This window comes from Ictalurus furcatus, chromosome 17 (assembly GCF_023375685.1).
Source record: "Ictalurus furcatus strain D&B chromosome 17, Billie_1.0, whole genome shotgun sequence".
Lineage (NCBI taxonomy): Eukaryota > Metazoa > Chordata > Actinopteri > Siluriformes > Ictaluridae > Ictalurus > Ictalurus furcatus.
This window is the reverse complement of record NC_071271.1, coordinates 14,095,075-14,122,593: the sequence shown is the minus strand read 5'-3', so window position 1 is coordinate 14,122,593 and position 27,519 is coordinate 14,095,075. Positions and strand designations below refer to the sequence as shown.

Sequence of the window (27,519 nt, the reverse complement as noted above, 5' to 3'; positions counted from 1 at the left end):
TCGTGTATTAGCATGTTAATAACATCAAGTGGAAATCCCCCCTCCCCCCATGGATATACCATGGATATACCATTTAATAGATATACCATTAATAAACATTTGGTGTTTTCGTACATGGTTTTCTTGCTGTGATTTGTAGAAAGCTTAAGCATATATGAATGTATATGTTGGTTTAAAAAAAGAAGTACAAAACAACAATGCAGTTTATGCAAAACATCAAGCTTTATTTTGTTTAAAACAGGTGTTCTGTAAATAAAAAATAAGATAAATGAAAGTTGTTTAAGGATCTGGTGAGTCACTTGTGGGTTTCTGTCTCTTGCGTCGAGCCCGGCGATTTTTGAACCATACCTACAAGAGAGAGAGAAAAAAAGATTTCAGTACTACATTCAAACAAAGAAACTTAAGAAATCTCATCAAATACAGTGCCACATACAGTTCACACGTTATTGTCATTGTAAATTAGTATTTAGCGCCCTCTGCTGTTTATATGACAAATTGCAACTAAAACACCAGCAAGCTTTCCTTATCCTTGTGTATTTTTGTGCTTTGCCGCGTGTTTACAGAAACCTGTGGCATAATACTACTGCAAATAAATTACGACATTTCATTTAAAATAGGTTGCAGTACAATATCACAGAGGTGAGGTTTGAAATGGCCATGAAGGCAGTTATCTTACCCGGACTGTCTCTTCACTGAGGCCCGTGCTTCTCGCCAGCTGTGCGCGCGCTTCCGCAGTCGGATAGTCGGTGATGTTAAAGAGCTGATCGAGCTGCTTCACTTGACTCTCGGTGAACACTGTCCTAATGCGGTTTCGTTGCCTATGCTGAGGACTTTGATGACATTCCTCTCTTTCGTAATCTGTATTATAAGAAATTTGTCAATTAATCACTGGACCCAACACATTTAGCATATACAGCATAGTGATGTAGGCTGAGTACCCTGATTAATATCTAGGCTATAACATAGTTTATGTCAAAGAGACAGACTTTTTTTTGTAGACTATCTTCAATATTATACCTTCATATCTGAAATACAATTCAAGCAGCATGCAGAAGACGCACACAGAGTTACATATAGGAGACACAGCATAATTATGGGGACTTTTCTTGGCCTGTAGAAGAGTCATGAAGTCACTTCCACGTTATTCCAAAAATAATAATAATAAAAAAAATCATATAGCCTACACGTAAACATATTAGTACCTATTAGAAGTATAAGTTTTACCTGGCTGGGCATGAAACCAGTGCTCCCCGCCGCAGTAACCCATGTTAAAGTTGGTCTGATAGTAAGTGACCGGTCCACAGCAGTGGAAAGTGTTATAACAAGCTGCTGTGTCGTAGATGCCAGGGCAGGACGCAGGGAAACCCATCTGTGCTGCCCCGCTAGCCTGAGCGTTAAATCGACTCGCTGAAGGCAGGCTCACGTTACTTAAATCTTCCTGAAAGGTCTGCGATGCTGATGAAAGTTCTGCATGTGTTTGAGGTCGCGTCCTTTCCCCCAGAATGTAATCGATAGTGAAGTTGGAGAACTTCGATGCATCCATGTTATCTTCTAATCATGAAATCCTCGTTCTGGTAACTCTCAGGTTGTTCTGTCTCAGTCTGAAGTAAGACTGAAATTTATCCTCTCAACCATCTTAAGTCCAAGGTAATCTTAAGGCAATTAATATCTCTATTATTGGTCCATTATCACCTCTGTATTCATGGTGGAAGTACAAAGGTTCTTCAAAGGCCCACTACAAGGCAATTATCTTTTCATATGATACTTAAAGGAGCTTGAAATCCTTTGTACTTCTAAAGTTTTGATTACTTTGACAATTTTTTCAAGGGAAAAGTTCAAACTTAAAACATTCTTAACTATAGTAAGCCTAATACCTAGGCCTAATTAAAGATCTCGAACTCTAAACTGTTAAATGCAATGTTGTGAAGCGTAGGCCTAAGTGTACTTTAGGTTGTAATAGTAGTGTACTTGATATATTTCAGTATGATTGCTCAACCAAAAAAATAATAATGGTTTATAGGCTATTATCGATGACATTTAACCAATCCTGTATTAAAAGCAGTGCTGTTACTGTTTAGTTTCCCTTCGTTTACTGGCTGTTCATGGGTGACTTGGGAATATCGACACATTGTTATCGACACACACACACACACACACACACACACACACACACACACATATATATATATATATATATATATATATATATATATATATATATATATATATATAATTTTGATTCATTCTAAGAATCAAATAATTAAATAAACCAAATAAATGTCTTTAAAAATAGTGTGCCAACAATTTACAGCAATTTAAAGTTTTATCCAACTTTCACTTTAATAACAGTGGGGAAGATCAAATAGGTCTGCATTAAATCGTGGCTTTGTTTCGTGACCTCAGAGTCTGATGGGCTTTGAAATGATGACGTCACGCATTGATGTTAAGAGTTCAAAGCCCAAACGCGAATGAAGTGCAGCGAATTTCTCTGAAGTTTGACAGATGAAAGTCGACTTGCTGTACAAAAGACGATCTTGTGATCACCTTTTATAGATGGGGTCTGGACTTGTTCTTTTTTTTATCAGTTTAATGCTGTGAAGGGTGATTGTGCAGGTTAAAAGGTAATAATTGTTACGTATATCATTAATTGAAAGAAATAGGACACTCAGTGTCTCTGAAGTACAGTCGGTTCTCCTAGAGGAATATAAAGTGTGACAATGTCGCCATCTTTTTGTTTCACATGGGGGTGCTATTATTTAAAGCATAAACATCTCAGTTTTTGTTTTTGTTGTTGTTGTTTTCAAAACTAGTTTAACATGAAATTATATGCATGATATGAAGTGCTGCTTAGAATAGAATTTGAGAAGTCTAATCCAATTAAAAGACAGTTATTTAGACTCTGATCCATTTCCCTCTAAAACATACTAGTAAATTGAGATGAACTTAAAAGTAATAGATGAAAAATAATGCTGAAACCATAGGTCTTTCCCACAAGGAGTTTATTATGGTGCTTTAAATATCGCATTAACAATAACCACCCACATTATCAGCTGAGTTTCAGTTTTTTTAAAAGCTTTCTACTTATTTATATTATATTTGTGATCATGGTACAGCTCTTTCACTGGGTATAATTTTGGATTGTTTTATACCACTAAATTATAAATCTGCAGAACAGATTAAGAATGCAAAATTATCCAATAGGTAAAGGTAAAAGATCAAAGCAGCAGCAGCTCAGGCATTAAAAACATTAACATCCATCAACTGGCTAACAATGAAAATAGCACAGCACATCGCCACATGTTGCAGACTAAAAGACTATCTCTCTGAGCATAGCATTGAATTATGAATTGATGTGACCCATTTTCAGTTTTCTGATACACATTTCTGTGAGTAGCAAGCACACATGAGCATGAGCATCCATCCACCACTGCAGTCAGGATTCGATTCGGGCCAACAGGCAATTAGCAAAGGCATAACCTCTTTCAAGCAGAAACTCATGCTTATAGTGAGGGTTCCCAGCAGTGGCGCTGATTTGAGCATGTAACATAGGGTTCACTAAACTGGACATGAATCCGAAAATGGCAAAAATAGATACAACTGTGCAACATCTAAACAAGTTTAAAGCAAACATAGAAAAACTGCGAAAGAGAAGCCTGTTGCAATTTAGTCTTTGGTATAAAAACAGAAACAGGTTGATATTTACTGAAAGATAAAGCTCCTGTTTAGAATATATTCAGTCCAAGAGTGTTGAGCCAGAACCAAAGGTCAAATAATATGAAGTAATACGTAGGGAAGTAAAAATATTGAGAAAATATATCTACTACCACCATGCATGTCACACATTTGTGTTTAGGAATATGCAACTGTTCATAACATATAACATCTTATTTTATCTTAATACTCTCTACATGCCAATAGCTCCCTACATCCCAGTAAAGCAAATGTTTCCTTGATTTGCCCTACTGTCTGCAGAAGCTTCTGTGATGTTATCACCCTTTTTGTTTTGTTTTTAAAGGCAAGTAAATTGAAGTTAAAGTCTAAGGCTCACGTTGGCCACCTATAGGCTTCAGGGTACTGATGACCAATCATCTGCCTTGACAAAGTTTAGTTGTTGTGAGGACATGACATCAAAGCCTATGTGATAAGTGTCTTGCAGTACACAGGACTGCCAGAAGAGGGAGCTCTAATATTAACATAAAGTCTTAAAGGCGAACCATTAAGAAATTACAATGAAAACACTGAATGACTCATTGTAAGAGTGGGGTTTTTTGAATAGGTATGTGCAGAACCCTGCTCATTAGGCTTGCTTTATTTATTTATTTGTTTGTTTATTTGTTTGTGTGTGCCACGTTTTGGTTAATTTGTGCTTTCCTTAAAGATGACGTGCCCATGATTTAATCTGTTGGATAAGCGACTAGGTTTATTCTTTAATTAAAGTATGCATTTCATTGAGATGCTTTATGAAGTCATTATTGTGAGCAAGCGGATGCTAATGAGGATATTAAGCGCGCGTGAGCTTTACAGTCGTCCACGCGTTTATTTAGACCAAGTCTTTTAATTGTTTATCAGTTGCAAGGCACAGCTATAGATAGTTGTAAACGAACAGTACTTAAATAAAAATTAATTTCACTCTAACTGCGCGTTTGTTGGCCGCGTTATCCTTACAGGAGAGCATAAATGAACCAAAGGGAAAAAATGGCATAATTTTCGAAATACATGAAAGTGAAGTTAGTCGTGCGCACGTATTGCGACCTTGGATTAATCGTACGGACAATATATTAGGCTACATCGTGCACACGAACCAAACAAAACGATATTTTGTCCTACCCTCTCCAAATGTCTATAAGCGGAGAGTCAGAAGAGGCTGATGTAATTTTTTTAATGAACAGAAAGAGCATCAGTGCACCTGTGTTATAGCTGAAGGGCTCCCAAACAGCAGTCCCCAAACAAAAACATTTGTGTTCACACATGCACATTCACAAACATTACACCAAACCAGGTTACTACTCCTGCCAAAAGTTATGGAATCATCACACTTGGAGGATGTCCACCTGCCTTTTTTTTTTCTTTTTTCTTTTTTTTTCTTTTTTTAAACTTCTGGGCAAATAAACAAATCACAGATATGATACAAAACCATTTTGTTGAATAACTGCAAAATCTGGCTTCATAAAACTTCTCAAAACAAATTAAATGAATGTATTTTAATTAATAGCATTATTTTTTCCAAATCAAGTAGAAAAAAAAATATGGAATCATCATCAAAACAAATCACAATTAGTACTTTGTTGCTCCTCCTCTGCCTTTTTTTTTTTTTTTTTTTTTTCTAAGGCATGGGCTTCACTAATGAAAAACAATATTCTCCATCAAGCTGGTAGCAACTTTCCTGGTTGACAAATCAGCTTTGCAGGATGGAGCCTTTTCATAGACCAATTTTTTTCTACCATAAATATTTAATAAGATTGAGATCCAGACTTTTTGCTGGCCATGTCATTGAGTTGATATGCCTTTCCTGAAGAAAAGCTTTAACACTCTTTGCTCTGTGACAAAATGCATTATCATCCTGAAAAATTACTTCATCATCACCAAAATCTATTTTCTATCAATGGAATGAGAAAAGTGTCCAAAATTTCCGTATACACCTGTGCATTGACTGTTGAGGTAATGATTGCCATCTCCCCTGGTCCTTTCCTGACATGTAACCCCATAACATAAACAAGTGGAGCAATTTGATTCTTTTCCTTTTATAACTTTCCTAGTTTCTTTATGCTTGCACCAAAATTTAGGCACAGATGACTGGGAACAACCAACATCTTTTGCCACACTCTGTATCAGATTTCCTTCTTGAAGGAGTTTTATAATCCTTTCCATTGTTTCAACTGAAAACTCTCTTGTTGGGGCCATGTTTACTTTCAATTACACAGGTCCAACAGCTTGTAAAGGTCTGAAAGGACTCTCTTTTAACTGCAGACTAATTTGCATTTTTTGGTTTGTGCTGCTATTTGTTTTAGAAATGCAAAATACAAGGTGATTCCATATTTTTTCTCAACATTGAGTGATTCCATAATTTATTCTTCTCTACTTGATTTGGAAAAAAATACACCATTAATTAAAATAATGTCATTCAATTTGTTTGAGGTATGTTTTATGTAGCCAGAATGTTCAGCTATTAAACAAAAAATGTTTTGGGTCATATCTATGATTTGTTTATTTGCCACGAAGTAAAAAAGCTAGGTGAACATCCTCTAAGTGTGATGATTCCATAATTTTTGCCGGGGTAGTACTCACATGGTAATGTATTTAGGTCCAGGAGGCATCCAATGTGGGTGTGATTGCTTTAAACATTTACATATCATTACTATAGTGTTTGATCAGTGATGTAACCACACCATTCATTTTTATGTATGACATTGAGACAGTATAGGTAAACTTCACCTTTGACTCCATTCTGTAATGAAGCCTGTGACCTCCTGACCTTTACACTTCATTGGACACATGTGCTATTGTTTTTCTGGATGTGCCATTTTTAGGAGCTTGTCTTGCCTAATTAAAGTGGGGGTACAGCAAATAAATTCAGTCCATTGCATAATTACAGTGTGTTTTGTTCATAATGAGCAGAGTGAGTAATCCTTTCAGATGGGTGCAGTGAATTATCACAGAAGGAACCTTCCAGATGCAGGGAATGTGTGAGAGCTACCACTTTCTTTCCTTACTAGCTGGGTAAGGAGGAAGATTAATAGAGGCTATGTGTGAGTGGTGCATGAGTGAAGGTTGTTTGGCAGATCTCGGAGACGCTGGTGTATTGGCCCACTCTCCTCTTCAATTGTGATCAAAGGAGCTAAATGGTGTCACTCTGTCTTGCCATGCTTGGGGCAGTGCTTGTCACAGTATAGACCATGGCCCTGAGGGTTTCTCCTTTGTTCCTCTCTAATCAGCAAAACAAAGCTTCTGGGGGGGGGGGGGTTGGCTATTAATATACAGTTATACAGCTCTCCAGAAAAAAACGTGCCAAACACACACAGTTCTTAGGTGATTAACATTAAAGAAGAAAAAGAGCACAGCGAGCATATTCGCTATATTTTTCCACAAACACTTATCCTTCCTAGTGCCACCAGATAATCTGTAAATATGTTTTTATTCTTTATATCTATATTTTCAAATGTCAGGTTGTAACACAGAGAAGTTATTCCATGATTCACTGGAATTTCCTTGGAATTCTGCTCTTATGTAACTGGTTCATTTGAATTTGCTCACATTTGAAATTCACATTGCACTCCTTATATGACATAAATAAATCTGTGTGCAAATAGGCACTGTGTCACTAATTTTAGATTCTAGCAGTAGATGAAAGGTCACTGATCAAGCCTAACCAATGAATAACAAAATATTTAAAGAAGAGAAATGTAGAGAAATGATGATGTGCAGCATTATTGAATTAGGCCTACAGAATTAAACTTATTATTAGAATAGTAGACTACTATTACTAGCCTATTATTTTTCAGTCATATAATTACATAAATATTTTATAGAATCATAGTTAAAATCATAGCTTCATAGCTACGACACGTTTTTTTTTTTTTTTTAATTTAGCCCAATAAAACAGCAGGGTCAGTGGGCAAATTTAATATTTACATAAGTAAATGCACCGGGAAACAAATAACATGAGCAAAAATAAATAAATAAATCACTGTGAGCTAAAAAGCGAATCATGTGATCTGGGGGGCGTGGTTTCAGAGTACCTGTGTCAGGTGATATTTCGACTTACCTGTAACTCCAGTGAGTTTGCTTCCTTACCTGTGCTTATAAGGTGTGGTTTGAGAGTTCCGGTTTAATTAAAGTTGCGCGTTTATATACGTTGTCTTGTCCGAGTCTAAGAAGACTAAGAGCTGTAACATCTAATTTAGCTTTGAGGATAGAATTTATGTTCGTTATCAAGTCGTACGGAAATTAAATAGCTTCTGCAGGAAGTCGGGAGCATCTACAAGTAAGTACAGTGTTTACTCCCGACTATTATTCTTAGCTTTAAGATCGGAAATGTTTAGAATATGGAGCAGACATGTTAGTTCCATGTTAAGATTTACTAAAGAGTTCACTAAAATATGTAGAGACAACACGAACATTCTCTATTGTCCCAAAATATTTGAAACGCGGTTTTTGTTCTACATTCATAAGCCTTCATTTGACATGGCGTTTATAGCCTGTGATATATTCTCAGACCTTAAATAATTGATTGTTGTTCGAGCAGCTCTTGCATTTTATCGGTTCTTAGTTGTTTAAGGCTGTATGTGTACAAATAACAGATTGCCTGGGGCTGTAGGTATGACATCCTTGGTGTATGTAAAGCACATCCTGTTAGTTGCCTCCTGGGTGTCTGTTAGCCTATTGAGTTTTTTTAGCCTGTGAAATGTGACTCTCAAACCCCTTTTGTGTGTTCAATGAAGGGCCATGCACTGTATTCCATCATTATCGGACTTTACTGACGTTTCTATGTATATCTTTTGAACTATCACCTATTAATAAATCAAAAATCCTCTTAAAAATGTTATTAAATTGCATTACATTAAATGTCATTAACTGCACGTACTCTTATTCAGTATTCAGGCTTTTCTTTTCACGGTTTCAGGCATGACACTTAACCTTTGACACTTTTTGTTTGTGCTTTGTTCAACAGTTCAAGCTCATTGAAATGACTCTTTGCAATATTTGGGGCTTTGATGCTTTTCAGTATAGAGCATATATTTTATCTCCCTAAGCAGTCTTGAAGCAAAGACACAGCAGAAATCCATTGCACTGTCATATGCATACAATTTTACCAATTTTACTGTCTTCGTCACCCTAAAAAGGCTTCCTGCACTGATCTGTCTTATCAGCATTTAAGAGAGTAGTAAGAGTGGTCGATACCAAACTGAGCTGGCTTTATGGAACATATAGTGTGGACAGTTTGTAAGATCGTTTTGAACAGAATGCTCTAAAATTATGCAGATGTGCTTGGCTGATGGTCAGAACGACAGGCCACAGACTGTCAATCCTTTCATTTTCAATTTGCTTTTAAACCACCCTTTCAGTTTAAAGGTTGAATACTCTTGCCATCTGAAAGTTCAGTTTTTGTGCTCTCTATAGTTTAAGCTCATGCAGACTCAAGAGGATGGAGCCATTTACCTGCTTTTGCCTAAATCCATCAAATGTGTTTCAACCAGTCTCTAGGAAGCAGTGGTATGTCAAGGTCTATTCCATCCAATTTCCACTTCTATAATTGGTTTGATTAAATATTTACAATTGCTTCAGTTCATGCTTCTAATTTAAATATAGTGAAGGAATTAGAGTGCTTATTAGGCCTTGGTAAGTAAAGCTTGTCTAATGGGCACCTTTAGCTTGAGTGTTTGTACTAAACATGGAGTTGTTGTATAAAATATGAAAAGATGGTAAAAATGAACATATGAATAATAGAATTCAGCAGTAAACTATTTTGCATTTAACCCAGGATTCCATAGACTGCCCTTGTGTTTCAGAGAAACCCCTCCTCCACCTCTCTTCATGAATGTTGTCCTATACCAGAATTAATTGGCCTCTCAGTTCCATGTTCATGCTCTTTGGTTCTATTGACATCCAATAGAGCCCTAATGAGCACCCACTTCATTGTGATTATTGGTCAGTTTCAGGCTTGCTGTATGAAACTCCCAGGCCTCCAGGGCAAAAGAAAATCTGCTCTCAGATTTCACCAACATAACACTATGGTGGCTACGCGCACACACACACACCCCTCCCTTGTAAGGATTGAATGATGAATAGTGGGTTGATTCAGCTCTGCTTGCAGGCTTTAATGGTAGTGTGATGTGAGCATTTTAGGACTGTTATTAATGCAGATCAGTTTTATTTAACTAAATTGATTGATGCACACACTCACATTCTTAACCTTTAACTCTGTCTGTCTCTGTCTGTCTGTCTGTTTCTCCCCATCTCTCTGTCTGTCTGCCTCCTTTCTCTCTCACTGTCTGCATGCCTCTCTCTCTCTCTCTCTCTCTCTCTCTCTCTCTCTCTCTCTCTCTCTCTCTCTCTCTGTCTCTCTCCAGAGAGAATGCCCTTGCTTCAGGGTATGACGGTGCTACGTCACAGACAGACACTCTGCACAGAGAAACGTGCTGTCTGTCCTTGAGTGAATCCTTAGCCATCAGGTGAATGGTGCTCAGTTATTCTCCCTCAGCTCTACACCTACTATGACCTGTTGTCAATAGAGGCAGAAATGAAAACTCCAGTCATTCCACATGTGAAATGACAGAAAAGGGAAAAAGATTTCCAGATCTATCACTTCTGTAGTCCATATTTTTATTTGATTAATTTGAAAATGACCTGGTGGTAGTCATGTGACTGGATTTTACATAGAGCTAGGCTAAAACTTAATCTGTATGTGTGAATCTGTGACTATACAGTAAATCTCATGGCGTTACGTCATCACAACGTTTCGTGCAAATAGGGAATGCTTGTGAATGTCTGTGAATTGAATAAAGAAATATAAAACCTATGTTTTTGCCATTGTAACCCTTCATTACACCTGGATTTATAGGTTTAGCTGGACAGTTTTAGGTCCGGTTAATGTATAAATTCTAGGTTGGTGAATGTCTGATTTTTCTTCCGGTGTTCATCTAATTGCTAATCTCTACGAATGCTGCACATATTAGGTAACCAAGTAATTCCAACACAATCCAAGCATTGTATTAAGACTGTGCAGATAATAAATACTGTAAGTAGATATTAAATTCTATACTTCAGACTTGGGCTGTGCATAAGACCTGATGAGAGTATAGAGGGTCTGTGTTAACAGTGTGGGACCTACATTTTCTGTAAAGGGACAATGATATATTTTAAGTAGGTCCCCTGAGGCAGGAGCAGTTGAAATGAGTTTGCTCTACTTGTTGCTCTCCCCAATGTATCTTCTCCTGCATAGCTTGGTCTCCATGGGAATCGGGGGGGAGGGGGAGATCAGGTGTCCTGGCACCAACCTCATCTCCCTGTCCGGACACTGAGAAAGGCCTGTTTGTTCCCCATTTGGGCTTGTGGCTGTGAAGAGACAATGAATGCAGTCTCTGAGAGGATGGGAAGGGAGGACAGAGGTGTGGGCAAGGAGGGAGGTGGATTGATGTGGAGGAAGAGCGCGCCATGAGCTCCCAACTCTGCCACCTCTCAGAACTTGTCCCCAGAAATGCAGATGGGTCCCCTTTAAGTTGCCTCTGCCCTTCTTTCTAGTGGCATAGACAGGAGTGTGTGATACACGATGACCTCACAATGTGTATATACATACATCTTTCATTAAAATACTTCTTCAAAGTTTACATGGAACATGAAACATGAAATTGTTTTCTTCGCATACCCCAGCCTGTGAGGAAGCTGGGGTCAGAGCGCAGGGTCAGCCATGATACGGCATCCCTGGAGCAGAGAGGGTTAAGGGCTCAAGGGCCCAACAGTGGCAGCTTGGCAGTTCTGGGGCTTGAACCCCCGACCTTCCGATCAGTAACTCGGAGCCCTGCTAGATCTGCCTTGGTGAACTGTAAGTGCTATTATTGTGAAATGGAAGCATCTAGGAGCAACAACAGCTCAGCCACGAACCAGTTGTCTATGTAAACTTGCTATTCTCTGTTGCATCACACTTTAAAGAGATCCAAACTACCTCTGAAGGCAACATCAGCATAAGAAATGTTTGTTGGGAGCGTCATGAAATGGGTTTCCATGGCCATTGGTTTCCAGCTGCACACAAACCTAAGCTTACTATGCACATTACCAAGTGTAGTGAGCCAACTGGGGTGATGTAAAGCACTCTGCCACTGCAGTCAGTGGAGAACTGGGAACGTGTTCTCCTGAGTGATGAACTGTGCTTCACTATCTGGCAGTCTGGCATTCTTAAATGTAAAAATGCTTATAGCTCTAATACACAAACTGATCAATAAAATGTAAACAGAAACCATAGCATATATCAAAGGCTTGGATGCTGTGATTCTCTTGGTTTGTCAGGCAGTTAAGGATGTGGTTATTGGCTCTGAATTATGAACATTAGCATTAATTAAACAGCTCTAGTAGTCTGCTCTAAGCTTTTACTAGCTGCTTTTTTATTTTATAATTTTATTTTATTTTTTTTTTAAAAAGCTCCTTGCTAAATATAAAACCGCGACTAATGTATTTTATCTTTCGCTTCTGAACAGTCACATTAAGCTCATGTGTTAGGAGGTTGTTTCAAAGTCAGAGTAATTAGGTCATTTTTATATGCCATTGAGAAGCAATAGTGATTTTCCCTGTTAGAGATTGTCATTGACTGTGTGTGTGTGTGTGTGTGTGTGTGTGTGTGTGTGTGTGTGTATGTATATATATATATGTATATATATAATATAATATAATATAATATAGTATAGTATAGTATAGTATAGTATAGTATAGTATAGTATAGTATAGTGTGTGTGTATATGTATGTATGTTTTCTGCACCAGTGAATAGTCATCTGCAAAGTTAGCTTGGTGCCAAACATAAAACCAAAATTAGAGTCATGGAGTGATTTGGACTTTATTGATGCACTGAGCCCATCATTAGTTTTTATTTGTCTCGCAGACCGGAGTTGAGTCACCGCTGCCTCACCTTTTGTCCAAGGCTAGATCCTCAGCAATGTGTGTGTTTATTCATCTCGGGCTCATTCAAATGCAGGCTGTGTTATGGAAAAGTACTCAGATGCACCTGCTTTGCCTAAGCAAAGCCAATTCCTGGACATTGTATAAATGAGAAATAAGGTATCCATAATGTTTGTCTTTTATTGTTAGCTAAATTTAGTCTGGCCCAAGAGACCAATTGTCAAAGCAAGTATAGGATGGTTTTCCAGGAAAGACAAGTTTTAACCAGTCGTCATGTGACTGAATGAGTTGACTGAGGTATAGGTGTGTCATAGTGTGTGCTCTGCTGATCATACCTGATTTGTAGTATGTATGTATGTATGTATGTGTGTGTGTGTGTGTGTGTGTGTGTATGTATATGTATATGTATATATATGTATATATATATATATATATATATATATATATATATATATATATATATATATATTATATATATATATATATATAATTTTATATATATATATATATATATATTATATATATATATATATATAATTTTATATATATATATATAATTTTATATATATATATATATATATAATTATATATATATATATATATATATATAATTATATATATATATATATAATTATATATATATATATAATTATATATATATATATATATATATAAAATTATATATATATAAAATTATATATATATAAAATTATATATATATAAAATTATATATATATATAATTATATATATATATTTATATATAATTATATATTATATATATAATATGTGTATGTATATATGTATGAGAACATGCAGCACCTTTATCCTGCATATTAGACCAATACACACATTTCCAGGGGGGAAGCTTATGTGTCTGTTAATAGAATCTGGATTGAAACCCAAGATGGGCGTAGGAACGAAGGACTGATTTTTGCCTCTTCCTGTTGTCATTATGTATAGCTTTTGGCATTAGTAAGGGGAGTTCACATCCCTGTTCCACAAAGCAGTGGTTGTAAAACTACTGCAGTTCAACATCTGTCTTTTACCTGCTGGTAAGTTTAGGAGTGACATGTGGACAATGTTCATGATAGCACTCAATTTTTCTCTTGGGCTTGACCAAGACTCTTCACAGGTTGTGAAAAAATGATACCACAGACTTCAATTTTCAACTCCAGCACCTCAAGACTCGCTCCAATGGCTTAATGGGTTCTACTGTGGAATGTGTGCTGCATAGCTGTACTTTCAATCCCTGAGAAATTAGTCATTTCAACAGAGCCAGAAGTCTGAGTATACCTGAGGTGAAAAGCAAGATTACAGATAAATGATGGCTTTATGTTATTGACTGACAAAAGCTGAAGGCTTCGAGAGACCAAGTTATGATAGAGGACAAGTCTGTTTATAAACCCAGACATAGTCTGTGCTATTATTCCTGCTTGGGGTACAAGTGAGAGAGGGGATTAGCCTTGTGCACAGTCTGAGACACTCTAAACTCTCCTGTGTGCTGAAAAATAGGCTGCAACTTCAGCCATAGACACTTGAGTGCAGCACTTTTGATTGACAGAGGCCATGGCCCTGTGTGGCCCATCTTGCTCTGTCTGGCACATTTTGGAGTTATGAAAGCGAAGAAAATCTATTTGATGCTTTCCCCTACCAGGGTTGAAGTGGCAGCCTCGTAACTCTTTTGGGTAATGGGTATAAGGCTGATTTATGGGCATTGATGGTTGAAATTATATCCCAAAGTCCAGGAGCATTTTTCGATCTCGGGTGTCTGAGCTTTTGCATTATGGTCAGTCATGCAAAGACTAAATTGTTATCTGCTAATACAAAGATTTTGTAGGTAGAAGGTTAAAAATTCAAATCAGCTTGAGCTAAAGAATATTTTTATGTGTAGCCAACTGTGTATTGTTGCAATATAACCATTTATCTTAAAACGTAATATGGGTGTACATGGTATGTTTTACTAAAAAAAAAAAAAAGTATAATTGACTTTGATAGTAACATTTCAACTCCCAGGGTCATGATTGATTTTATTCTGTGTATTAGTGAGATTTAAAATGTTCCATAAACTTCAGCCCCTATGCAAGACGAGGTTATTAAGTTATTAGTGCACTTGGCCTTAATGCAGAGTAGCCCTTGCTGGCCTAACATTTGGCCTTAGTTGTCCTAGTTTTATCTAATGGGCTAAATACTAAATATATCTTCTTAACTAACATTTTATGATAAAGTTAACATGAGAAATTGATTTTCAACCTTGCATAACTTAGCATAGCAATACTGTGAAAGCACCACGGTTTAAGTGCGGGAGATCTCGATTTAAAGATCTCCTCCCAGCTCCCTTATAATGCCTTTAGGCCAGAATAGTCTCTTTGACCCCTGGGTAACCAAATCCAACAGTTAAAAATAGTTTAGTAGGGTTTTTTTTAGTTTAGGTTTAGGAGTCTTAATGTAGCTCCCATTTCTTCTAGGGAGCTCAGACCTTAAGACAACCTGGAAAGCCAAACTTGCTTGCTTCATTGTTTTGTTGTTGTTCTGTCTACATGTGTGGATGTTGGCCAATTGTGCAAGGACAGAACCAAGCCTTTATTCCCACAGAGAACATTGCTCTATAGTCATCAAATTTGCATAGAAACAAGTGCAGAATTAACCACATAGAGAGTTTGATTGTACAGACACACTAAAGATAAAATTAATGAATATGGAATCTGATGGTGGAAATGCACACAGACATTAAGAGAGCTGAAATGAACGTCCTTAGTGATAAGAGCAAGTCATTGAGAACTTGTAGATAACATTTGACAATTAAGACATCTTTATTTAAAGGGGTTGCATATCGTGTGTGTGTGTGTGCTTAAAATGTTCCTTACTTCTAACTACTTTTTATTTATTTAAATATTTTTTATTACAAGTGACCCAGATAAAAGAAAGGAGTGCAGACCACATTCATTATTTCCAAGCCCATCACAGAAATTTGTATATTGTGCTGAGTTTCCTCTTATTGATCTCACATCCTGCTGTTTTCATGCCAACAGGTGATTCTGGGTGATGCCAATGAAAACTGTGCTCAAAGCCACTCAGATTTTGCTCACAGAAATTGATAAAGGGAACAATGAGAAGCACAAGCACATTGGCAGCATGAGTACTCAAAAGGCTTTAGGTCAGTATACTGAAGCATTTGACTTGGTGAAAGACCACCCAGAGCATGACGAGCTACAGAACTGGTTGTCACTAGCAGACTTGCGCCAAGATGACACATTCTCCCTTGAAGGCTGTGTGCAGTAAGTAACTTGTGTCTAGAGAAATAAGCATGCTATGCATTGACCACTGATCATGTATAGTATGTGATCTGTGTGTACATTGCTTCAAATATGGTGAAAAGTAAGCAGTTGTCAGTCTGTGTATATTATTCATCTGTCTATATCTAGTAGGTTGTGTCTCATTGGTCTATGTACCTGTGCAACAGATTGGAGAGGAGGTGGATACTCTGGCACAAGTTTATGAAAGAATACTCTTGTTTGGATGATTGGTTGCGATTGGCAGAGAAATCAGCTGCGTCCCCAAATTCCAGCCATGTGCTATACGCCACAGCAAAAGAGGAACTGCAGAAGTTTGAGGTGAAATGGCCACCATGCTATTTCAACATTTTTACATGTGGAAACCTGACCACAGACATACATTTTTAAAAAATCAGTGTCGGTTTTCTGGGTGACAGAAACCTGGCAAACATTTTGACATGGACTGAAGCGAAGGTGGTTATCCTAACACATGCATATATTACTTATTACTATAGTGAAGGTGGATATCCTAACATTACTTAATATTATGAGCCTAAAAATTTAGGCTCAGTTGCAGTAAAACTAAATGATCCCAAAGTGTAATCATGGCACACTTATCATGCCCATACCCACCTGCTTCATATGCAGAAATACCCTTAAGTGCAGGTGCTAGGTTTTCCATTCAGATTGTGTTTTTATTCATAACTTGCTGTAATTCTGTCCACAGAGTCTGCGCACTGAGGCTAGGCTGCGCTTGGCCCAGTGTGACAGCCTGAGCCAGACAAGCCACATCCTGTTGGGGCTGTTCAGGGGCTCTATGAAAACCAGGCTAAAAGATATGACCAAAGAGTGCGGGCAGCGTTGGGACCAGCTCAGCATCACTTTAGACACTGTGTGCCGTCGGTTGAAGGTACATGGGGCTCCAATACCTCTGCTAAGAGATGGATGTTATTTTATATATATATTAGTGTGTGTGTGTGTGTGTGTGTATGTATATGTATGACTGAATGATGAGATCCACTACTTAAAAACATGTTAACCCCATTTAAATCTCATTAGCCTTCCAATAATCCTGTCCTTTTCAGCCCATTTCTGTTCAACATTTTAACCATAGTCACCTCTGAATGCTGTTAGCCTATTCTGAGTCTAACCATATCAGATCCATACATGTCTGTAAAGATCAGCACCCTTTCTCCCTCAGGTGTAATACATTGATTATACTAAATAAAATGGTATGTGGATGGTCATAGTCCTGCAGTACCAGCTGTGTACCCATGTTTCCTATAGCATTTTGTTGTCCTGCGGGAGGACTTTGAGAGGCAGCAAGAGGAAATGGCCATCTGGCTGGCTAACATGGATCTGAAGCTGACTGAGGTGGAGCATTTTTCTGAAATGAACATCTGTGCCAAAATGCGACAACTTCAGGTACATGTAAATTTTCCACCAAATGGCAGCTATTTACTAAAGTTAAGTAGAAACAAGCACAGATTTACATGCACTGGATGATGTTTGAGCGAATCAATGTCTGATTCATGAAACAACAAAACGAGTGGTGATTTGAGCACAATTTATGAATGAGCTTCAGCTGGGTGGGTGCAACTTCTTATCCATGAGTCTCTTATTTGCATTCAGTATGCATGTAACACCCCATTCTACCATCATGTACATCTAATTTATATGAAGCATGACCTAATTTATGCACATATTGTGATCAACAACAAAAGGAAAGCATTCAGCAAGCTACAGTTTCAAGGAGAAAATGGAAAATACTGAATGTGCAGATGTTATTTTTATTATCAAAAATGGCACAAATTGTAATCAGTAAATCAAAAAAGATTGGTGCAAGAGGGTTGACTTTTTTGTGAGCCTTTGTCTTAGTAATAATGTATACAATGGGTCTATTTATCAAGCTGGATACAAATGTTTATTTATAAATTGTTTGTACAAGCGTTTACACAAACATTTGGCATTCATGAAAATATCGCAAATTCAAAGGAAATTCACATAAGAAATGCTACTGTGCAAAAGGCAGATGGGCCGGTCTGTCTGTGTCTAAGGCTTTCAGCCTTAAGGTGCATTCTTTCGCACACACACAGCGGCTAGCAGCGACAAAGTGTACGGAGACCGTTCATTTTCAATGAGACACTGGTGACTTCCGGTGATCTGAGCGACAGCGATCATTGACCACTAGATCTGGGCATGTCCTGCGATGTGACAAAGTTGACAAAAATGTAACTTTATGCAAATTTGGAGCGACTTGGTGCAGCAACTACCAATGGGAGTGAAGACAGCAGAGCGCACGTGATCCGTAGCCACCCATGCTCTCTAGCAGATGCAGTGCCATTGCGGCAGTAGCCAATTAGCTTAGCTTGTCTTATCTTCGCTTTATGGTCTTATCAGGTTTAAAGCAAAAAAATAATAATAATAATAATGAAACACTCACTTTTTGTTGCAATCGAGCAAAATCCCATTGTAGCTCCTATCTTGGGTGAGGTGTCCGGATTGTTGCTGCTTCGGTGCACGGGAATGAGCAGCACCAGGAAACATGGAGGTCGCCGCCAAAGAGCTGTGGTCTGGCTCACGGTCACCATCAAACATCTAGAGAATTACACCCTGATGGTGATGCTCACTTACTGAGATAGGAGCTACACCGGGATTTTTTGGTCTTAATTATTGGTTTTATTATTTTCGTTTAAACGCGCTAAGGCCATAAGCTAAGCTAAGCTAATTGGCCCTTGCGCTTTTGCCGCAGATAGACTGCCATAATGGCAAAGAGCACACACTGCTTCTCCTTCATCTCATAGGATATGATGCATATATACACAGATGAATTTTATATGGTTGCTCTCCCTCCAGAATGTTTCATTTTACCAGCAAGAAAACTGGTTTGTTGTCAAAAGTGGAATTCTAGTTGCACCACCCATGTTATGGCAACTAGTAGTAGGACTGCCTACTGGCAACTTAGTACAGCGACTGGCGATTTAGTTGAAGGACGATATAAGATTTATGTCTGAACATTCTGATTAGAATTCACAAGTTACATATTGACACTAAAGTAAATTACCTATATTTTAATATGATGTGTGCATGGTTATTCATGTTGCTGTTTTTCTTATTATTAGGCTACTTATAGGCCCATTACCATACTAGCTATAAATATTGATGCTGCTGATATAATTTTACTTATTTATCTAACAATACACAAAGATTTTTTAGGTTAAAATTTTATGCTAAAATTTACACACACCAGACAGACTTGAGTTTAATTTTAGTTACACTAAAGATGAAACTGAGGAACAAGCAAACTGGCAGAGGAATTTGTGCACGTTTGTTTTATGATCAGATTTGACCTTTGATTTCAACTTTGATGGATTAGGGCTATTGTGTTGGATACCTTCACAAGACTGTATGAACATTTCATGTGCATGCCTGTGTTTGTTCATCAGGGTTTCCAGGAGGCAGTGGCTGAAAGTGCAGGTCGGCTAAATGCACTGCTCCAGCAAGGGGAAGAGCTGATCCAGAGAAGTGAGCCAGCTGATGCCCAGGTCATCGAGAGCCAACTACAGGAGCTGCTCCTGTACTGTGCTCGTGTCTTTCAGGGCCTAGGTCGTCTTCACACACGCCTTCTTAGCATGAGACTGGTGAGCGTTACCACACTGCTGTCACAAGTTCACACATTTACCAAATTATCTGGCTTAAGGGTCAAATAAAAATTTCAAATGTTGGGTGATGGTTTGTATCTTGAGCAGTTGGACTTGATGTAAAGAAGAAGAAAACTTTATATCGTATAAAGATATTATGCTACCCCATGTTGTATATTACAACTAATTTTATTGTTTCTATTTTAATATATAATTTAACGATATAAAAAAATGTATGGTTTCTGGGAATGTTTGGTTGAATAGGTTTCCAATTTTCTAATTGTGCTCTATCAAGTTGTCCTGTAATTTTCCAAATACGTAATACACAACAATTATATAATAATAGATTCATACTGTCACATGCCCTTGGGGTAAAAAGTCATGAATGTACCCCTGAATAGTTCAAATAGCTGCCTTGTAGCCAAGCATGCCTTGTACAATGCATGTACTGTCTATGTGAATAAGTTTTCTGTGTAGGCCATTGTCTCTGTAGGCTGAGGCAGATAGTGCTAAAAATGTACTGCACTGATGCTCACTTTACAGCAGGCCTGTAAAGGTTATGGTGTCACACACCGGACATCCAGTAATGAATTGGCAGTGTGTGTTTCTGACAGTTTTCCAGCTTTTGCGTGAGAAATTTTGTCTACTAAATTCTGGAGCACTGTTGGGGTGGGTGGTTATTTGAATACTAAAGTGAAACCTATTCATTTTAAAATGTAACTTTGGGAAATTAAAAAAAAAAAAACAAAAAAAACATTGTCAGTATGATGAAAGGGTTTTCACTTCTGAATTAAGTAATCAGTCTTGTAAGGTTAAATTATTCACCCTCACAGTGTTCTCTCACAATTTGTAATGTGTCAGATCCATTCAACTGTGGTTCTAAAAGAGCTAAATATGGTAACATTTTCTTAAAAGAAGGGAAGTCCTTAATTTTACTATAATTAAAAAATCGAGTGCTGGAATTCTTCTGCTTTTTCTTAGAAGACAGAGAGGGACGAGGGCTGGTGGGAAGATGGTGGGGTCTAAAACAAAAAGTGAATGAGGATTATGTGTATATTGTACATGTAATACATGTTAGTGAAGAGGGAATAATTTCCGTCTTTCTTGAATGTAGTGCTTATTGAAGTGCTGTTGAGACAGGAAGTGTGGGTGTTTCTCCTTTTGTAGGTGTTTGAGGAGGACTGGGTTCTGTGTCCAGATTCTGGGTGTCCCTCTGAGACATTGCTGGAGGAGGCAAATGTTCAAGACCACAGCCTTGCACCACCAGTCCAGGGTAACCCCTCTCAGGTTTTCCCAGAGCAGCTTGTCCTGGAGTGGGACCCCTCAGTAGACATTGGAGGCTCCATTTCCCATGATGATGATACAGACTCTTCCTACCTCAGTGCTGGTGCAGGTGGATATTGGGCTTTAAAATACACAATACGCAAACACCATGAACTAAAATTACAGTTCAGATTGCTCTGTCAGTCTTATTTATTAATTTTTTTGTTGTGTTGCACCATAATCTCTTTAATAATCTCTTTCTATTCATGTTTTGTAGACCTGTTGCATAATATAATCCCCATACAGGATTTATTGTTTATAATTATATAAATCAAGAGGCATATTTTTGTTGATGCATTAGGGACATTAAAGATTATCTTTCGTTCCTAGGGATTTACAGCACAGAGGAGCTCCTTACCAACTATCCTTGGAGGAGGAGAGCTTACCTGAGATCTGCAGAGTCTTGTCCAGCTGCTACTGCGAAATCTATACAACAGACGGTGAGCCTCCAGTACTTGGTGACTGCTGTTTGACATGACCAGCTTTTACTTGCACTGTGTACAGCCAAAACACAGTTAGTCAGTAATATTAAATAATCTAATGGTAATGTGCATACTGACATAATGTATGTGAGGATCAGCCAGAATGAAACGGTATGTTCCTGACCACAACTTCCCCTTGCATGTTTTCTGTGACATTTCCAGTCATTTGCATGTGATTTAATCTGATGGAGTGTAGCAGAAGGTTGTTGAACCAAACATTTAAATTTTGTGATCTTGAATGATTTCTTGACCTTGAGGTGTTTGACTGTTTATTCAATGACCGTTAAAGCATCAATTACAACCCCAATTCTGAAAAAGTTGGGACAGTATGGAAAATGCTAATAAAAACAAAGTGATTTTGTAAATTTACTTTAAATGTATAAAGACAAGTCAAAAAAATATACAAGGTATTTAATGTTTTACCTAATCAACTGCATCGTTTTTGAATGTAAATGTTTAATTTGAAATTTATGCATGCAACATGTTTCAAAAAAGTTGGGATGGGGACAATATAGGACTAATAGTGATGTGACAAGTTGACATAAGAAGGTGATGTGAGGCAATCGTCTAATCATAGTATATAAGGAGTCTCCAAAAAAGGCCTAGTCCTTGAAGAGCAAGGGGTCGCAGCTCACCAATCTGCCAACTGATGCGTCAGCGAATAATCCAACACTCTGAGAACAACATTCCCCAAAGACAAACCAGTAGGATTTTGGGCATTTCACTTTCTACAGTGCACAATATAATCAAAAGATTCAAGGAATCCGGTCAAATCTCGGTGCGTAAAGGGCAAGGCTGAAAACCACTTCTGAATGAGCATGATCTCTGATCCTTCAGACATCACTGTCTTAGAAACCGTCATGAGTCTGTAATGGATATCCTGAAATCGGCTCAGGGATCCTTTGGTAAACCTTTGCCTGTCAACACCACTGCATCCATAGACACAAGTTACAGCTTTACTGTGCAAAGCAGAAGCCATACATCAACACTGTCCAGACTGTCCGACTTCTCTGGGCTCGGTCTCCTCTGAGATGGACAGTAGCACAGTGGAATCGTGTTTTATGGTCTGACGAGTCAACATTTCAAATAGTTTTTGGACAAAACGGCCATAGTGTTCTCCGGGCCAAAGAGGAAAAGGACCATCCAAGCTGTTAAGTGTCTGGTCCAAAAGCCAGCGTCTGTCATGGTATGGGGGTGTGTCCGTGCTCTTGGCATGGGTAAATTGCACATCTGTGTGGGTGCCATTAATGCAGAAAGATATGTACACATTTTGGAACAACATATGCTGCCAGAGCAAGACAACACCAAACCAAATTCTGCTCGGATTACAAGCACATGGTTGCGTAAGCATAGAGTCCGGGTGCTAGCATGACCTCCCTGCAGTCCTGACCTGTCTCAGATTGAGAATGTGTGGCGCATTATGAAATGGAAAATAAGGCAACGAAGGCCCTGTACAGTTGAGCAGATGAAAAAGTGCATAATGGATGAATGAGTGGAAAATTCTGCTTGCTAAACTTACCCAACTGGTGTCTTCAGTTCCCAAATGCTTAATTAGTGTTATTAAAAGAAAAGGTGATACTACACAGTGGTAAACAGTCAAGTGTCCCAACTTTTTTGGAGTGTGTCGCATTCATCAGATTTGAAATGAGTGTATATTTTCAAAAATAAAATAAATTCACAAAGTAAAACATCAGATAATGTGTTAATGTGTTTTCAATATAGTACAAGGTGAACTGACTTTTCAAATTACACTCCTTTTGTTTGTTTGGGTTTTTTTTTTGCATTTTCCATACTGTCCCAACTTTTTCGGAATTGGGGTTGTAAATCTACAAATCTCATTTCGTGTGTTCACTAACTGTAATATTTGCATCCAGAGCCCTTTGGTTTCATAGAAAATTAAAATATATATTCTTATACTGCAATTTCCTTAGAGATGGTTATTTGCCTGACAAAGGCGGTGTGAATGCATATTTTTGCCAGAAAAGTTTAAATGAGACTGAACACAACGTGTTTTCTTCCTTAGGTTACTGAATGTAGCTTAAATGGTATGGCTCCACCCCAGACCCCTGTGCCAGGTAAGACAATGCCCTCAGATTGGTCTCACTGGTACTCTATCAGAACTTAAGACATGATCAGCTATCTGTTATATGCTGCTCTCACTGTGGCCTTAACCCTAAAATCTAACTAAAGTGGTTCATCATAGTTCTCATCCAAGATCATGCTGCATCTGACTTCTGTATTACATTCAAATCATTCAACCTGCATATTTTATAGCAGAGTATAACATTTTCAGATTTGGATCATGAACAGGATACATCTCTCACGCTTACATATTTTCAAAACAGATCCCAGGACGGGCTATACAAAATCTTCCCCATTATGTTTTTACAGCATTTTGGCAGACACCCTTATCCACATTTGTTTGTCTTAGCAGACACTGATAGGCCACTATATGCTTCATTGTGGAAGACTTCCACCCCAGACTCACACTCTTCTCAGCCCATCAACTTTAAATCTGACCGTGTCAGTGCCTGGCTGGTCCAGACACCCCGGCTGTGCTCTAGAGCTGTCCAGACAGAGCATGCTCCACAGGTATCATCCACAGACTCAACCGAAATCTTCAGCAGCCTGATTATTTTTCCATTATTTAAGACTTTTTTAAAGACTATTTATTTAAGACTATTCTATAAAGTAAGCTTGATTATCAATTAAATGTTTTACATGTCATACTGGAATAGTCATAGCCAGTAGCCCATAGCCTATAGACTCTGTATAATGTATTACCTGATCTTGTTACCTTGATGTAGGTTTTACTGTCATCCCATTCATATACACATATACAGAGGATGAGAAATGTCTCTGTAGAGCCAGAATGCAACATGCATCAGAATACAAAAGATCACTAGAGCATAGGGTACATTTTTAAAATGTGAGCAAAAATCTGTGCAACACCATAAAAATATACAGAACAATGCAAACCACATAGTCTAATTTATCCTGATGCTCTGATTAGTTGTTATTTTAAACTGTAACTGTCAAGTAGGAGAATAAGAATGTTTGTTTATGCTGGCAATATCAGGAATTTGTATCCTTTATTATAAGCACTTGCAGTGATATAACTGTAAGCCAGGCTGCTCAGCAATTTCTTAATAAAAGTTTAAGCAGTTCATTAAATTGGTAATTAATTTAAACATGAGCATGTTTATTGTTTAAACAGGAACATGTCATGTCTTTCCCACACTGCTATCAGTTACAGTTGACAGCCTGATTTTGGAAGCTAATTTACAAATGTAAACAAATATAAATGCACAAGTTATGTGTTGCTACCTGAGGTAGCAATGAAAAATGGACCTTGTACCACTATACCAAAGCAGCACTACTTTGGCAGTTTCATTTGATTAAGTTGCATTTTAGTATTTCTTTAAATGTATAGTTAATACTTCATACTTGAACTTGCCCTACCACCAGAGTAACGACACGACGAAAATCTGAAGTGTCTCAGTTGGTCCCATTAGTAATAGCTGTTTAAAAAGGCCCTTTGAAGTAATTGTTTCTGGGCACTTGAGTTCAAAATGACTTCACCCTTGGCATTTCCCCCTTCGATGGCCCCTCCACAGGCTTTATCACTTCAGACTGGTCTGCACAGATAGTGTCAATGGTGTGCTTCATTTCGCAGTGCTGCAGAGACTGCAGTCTAGCTGTAATACAGTCTGTGATGCAGATGGAGATTTCTCTTTAAATCACATTATAGTAAGGCATACAGCCATATCATTTGCGCAATACTTCAGCCTGTGCTTTATTAGGGTCTCTTCTGCCCTGTTTTTTTCTATGCATGTTTTTATGTATGACTCATCGCTCATGTTTGCCTGTAAACACCTTAATTTATATTGGTTTATATGAGGTGGAAGCCATGTTTTAGTGGCACCATGAAAATAATTAAGGAGGGATTGGAGTAGTTTTTCAATCCCCTAATTAAGCAGTCTGAAAGAAACTACATTTTTATTAGGTTTTCTGGAAGAAGGGGTGGGGATTCCTGGGAATGAGAATTTGTTGTGCTGATGCAAAGGCCGATTGCTTGCTGAAGCCTTGGAAGAACCACAGCAAGTGAGAAGCTAATTCAATTTCAAAGCAGCTCTCCTAATTTCTCAGTGCTGGCAGTTAATTGGCAGCTTTACATGGCTGGAAAAGGGAGCTTTGGCAGTAACTGGCTCTTTAAAGGCTGCTGTAATTGTGGGCACAAACATAAAACAACACACAGCAGTGGGCCAAAACACTAGTAAGGAGAGAGCGAGAGAGAAGCAAGGAGAAAAAGAGATAAGCCCTCATTAGTTTATTGAGCAAGGTTCTGTTTGTTTTTGGTTACTTTTTGGTGCAAAGAGATGCTGTCACATGCAATGAGCTCTCTGTTGTCCATCTCTGGAAGCACTATGACTGAGAGTTTTGTTCTTTGTGTCCATCTTCACAGCAGTGTTCAAGCTTTTATTCATCACCATCCACACAGGAGCACAAGGAGGAGGTGGTGAGGGAAGCTGACTATCTAGAAAGTGTGCTTCACAAGAGTCACTCCTGTTCACCCCACACTAATAACATGTGTTCCTCCAAGTCATGTGACCTTCAGTCTCACTCTGCCAAATATTACCCAAACCCACAGGTGTATTCTCTCTCAAACTCACACCCCCACACACTTCAGACCACACCCCTCACACAGGTTGTTTATCTCCTCTTTTACTGAACTTGGTGACATCATTCTTCCTGAGTGCAATATTGCTGTAGGTCATCACTAATTTCTTAATGCCTTTTTGCACTTGGAAATTAAATATAGAATTTGTAGAGTGTAGCAAATTTGACTCCTTTCGGTCGAGGCAGTTGATTTTATGTATTTTGCACTTCTAAGCCCTCGGTATATAATTGCGCTCATAGTGTTGTCTGATTGCAAATTGCTCATAAACAGCCGAACCCCTGTGGGGTTACTTTGCAATCTTGTCTCTCATTTTCACCACTTGCCATCTTGTCATTACAATCTTGTCTCTCACTTCTACTAGTGTATGAAGGAGAGACTGAACTCCAGTGATTCAATGAAGGACAGCAGCTGCACTAAGACACGTTGGTGAGCATTTTAACTGACGAATCTTATCAAATTGAGGTGTGTGTTTCTCTCTTTGTTTTTTTATTTATTTATTTTTTTATAAAGCATATATGTGCCTAGTGTACTGTCTATGCTGTGTAGAGAAGTGTGCACATGTACTGTACATCTTTTGGTTCTTGAACAACAAATTCCTGTTCAGGATTTTATGTCCATAGCTGATTCATATGACGTTTCTCTACAAATCAAAGAAAGACACTTTTCAGTTGCTGAGCAGAGTAAGTGCTATGAGAATAATGTGATCGTGAAGTCATGAATTTCTTTAGAAGTGAATCCATTTTGCTCCATAAATCAATTTAATTTCATATTAAAGTTAGAACATTTACTAGTTTCGGCATGGCCAAATTACTACACATCAGTAACAGACCTGACTATTTAGATTCCTTCTAGCTTCTAACATGCATCACCATGTGATTCACCTGGACACATCATCAGTGATGTTTCCTGGGGTCATTGGGTGTTTCCCAGGCGACCCAGCCGGTGTTGATCAAACCCCGACTTGTGTCCAGGTAGCACTACCCCACCCACGGCTCTCCTCTCCTGATCTATAGCCATCTTGAAGCAACTTCCGCTGCCTCTGTGACCGACTTCAGGCCCTTTTGTGACCAAATTACTACACATCAGTAACAGACCTTACTATTTAGATTCCTTCTAGAAACTGAATGCTAAAATTTCATGTGTGCTCCAAACTGTTTCTAAAGGTGCAAAGCTTTGTGATGTAGTGTATAAATATATGGATATTCAAAATGGTCTCACCTTAATGTGAAACACAATCATCAGCTTTTTCATGTTGCTTCTTTCTCTGTGCAGTGCCAACAGTGAACAGCACATCTGGAGACCAAGTCTCCTGAAGCTGTTGGAGGTCCTGAAGTTCCTAGCTCTGCTCTGCATTCTGCTAGCTTTATTTGTGGTTCTGGTTTTCTGGCCCCGCTCAGTGCTCCAGGACAACCATTGCTACCACTCCAACTCCCTGGCACATTCCTTCCACCTAGCCTTGTGCTATGTCAATGGACCACCTCCAACCTGAGGACCGTAGAGACACGCGGGGTACC

The 27,519-nt window shown here is 38.2% G+C and overlaps 2 protein-coding genes across 5 annotated transcripts in view; one reads left to right on the top strand and one right to left on the bottom strand.

Annotated features, from left to right (window-relative positions):
- Window positions 1-520: 520 nt before the first annotated feature.
- dharma lies at window positions 521-1,647 on the bottom strand. Its single transcript, XM_053647681.1, has 2 exons — window positions 1,203-1,647; window positions 521-872 (listed from the first exon to the last, which is right to left on the bottom strand). The coding sequence occupies exons 1-2, from the start codon at window positions 1,541-1,543 to the stop codon at window positions 668-670; spliced, it is 546 nt and encodes a 181-aa protein (XP_053503656.1). The 5' UTR covers window positions 1,544-1,647; the 3' UTR covers window positions 521-667.
- A 4,593-nt stretch (window positions 1,648-6,240) lies between these two features.
- The window catches only part of si:ch211-137a8.2 (uncharacterized protein LOC777613 homolog), a 22,302-nt gene continuing 1,023 nt past the window's right edge, over window positions 6,241-27,519 (top strand). The window contains exons 1-15 of one of the 4 annotated variants that reach the window (XM_053647295.1): window positions 6,241-7,981; window positions 9,118-9,210; window positions 10,068-10,169; window positions 15,636-15,881; window positions 16,067-16,217; window positions 16,606-16,788; window positions 17,166-17,303; window positions 19,325-19,519; window positions 20,687-20,912; window positions 21,173-21,282; window positions 23,348-23,399; window positions 23,756-23,916; window positions 25,790-25,975; window positions 26,367-26,431; window positions 27,278-27,519. The exon at window positions 27,278-27,519 is cut by the window's right edge and continues 1,023 nt beyond it. In XM_053647295.1, the coding sequence (XP_053503270.1) occupies window positions 15,649-15,881; window positions 16,067-16,217; window positions 16,606-16,788; window positions 17,166-17,303; window positions 19,325-19,519; window positions 20,687-20,912; window positions 21,173-21,282; window positions 23,348-23,399; window positions 23,756-23,916; window positions 25,790-25,975; window positions 26,367-26,431; window positions 27,278-27,494 (1,917 nt within the window). In that variant the 5' untranslated portion in view covers window positions 6,241-7,981; window positions 9,118-9,210; window positions 10,068-10,169; window positions 15,636-15,648 and the 3' untranslated portion in view covers window positions 27,495-27,519. The remainder of the gene's footprint in view (window positions 7,982-9,117; window positions 9,211-10,067; window positions 10,170-15,635; window positions 15,882-16,066; window positions 16,218-16,605; window positions 16,789-17,165; window positions 17,304-19,324; window positions 19,520-20,686; window positions 20,913-21,172; window positions 21,283-23,347; window positions 23,400-23,755; window positions 23,917-25,789; window positions 25,976-26,366; window positions 26,432-27,277) is intronic. The other 3 variants (XM_053647298.1, XM_053647297.1, XM_053647296.1) reach the window with 3 other exon arrangements.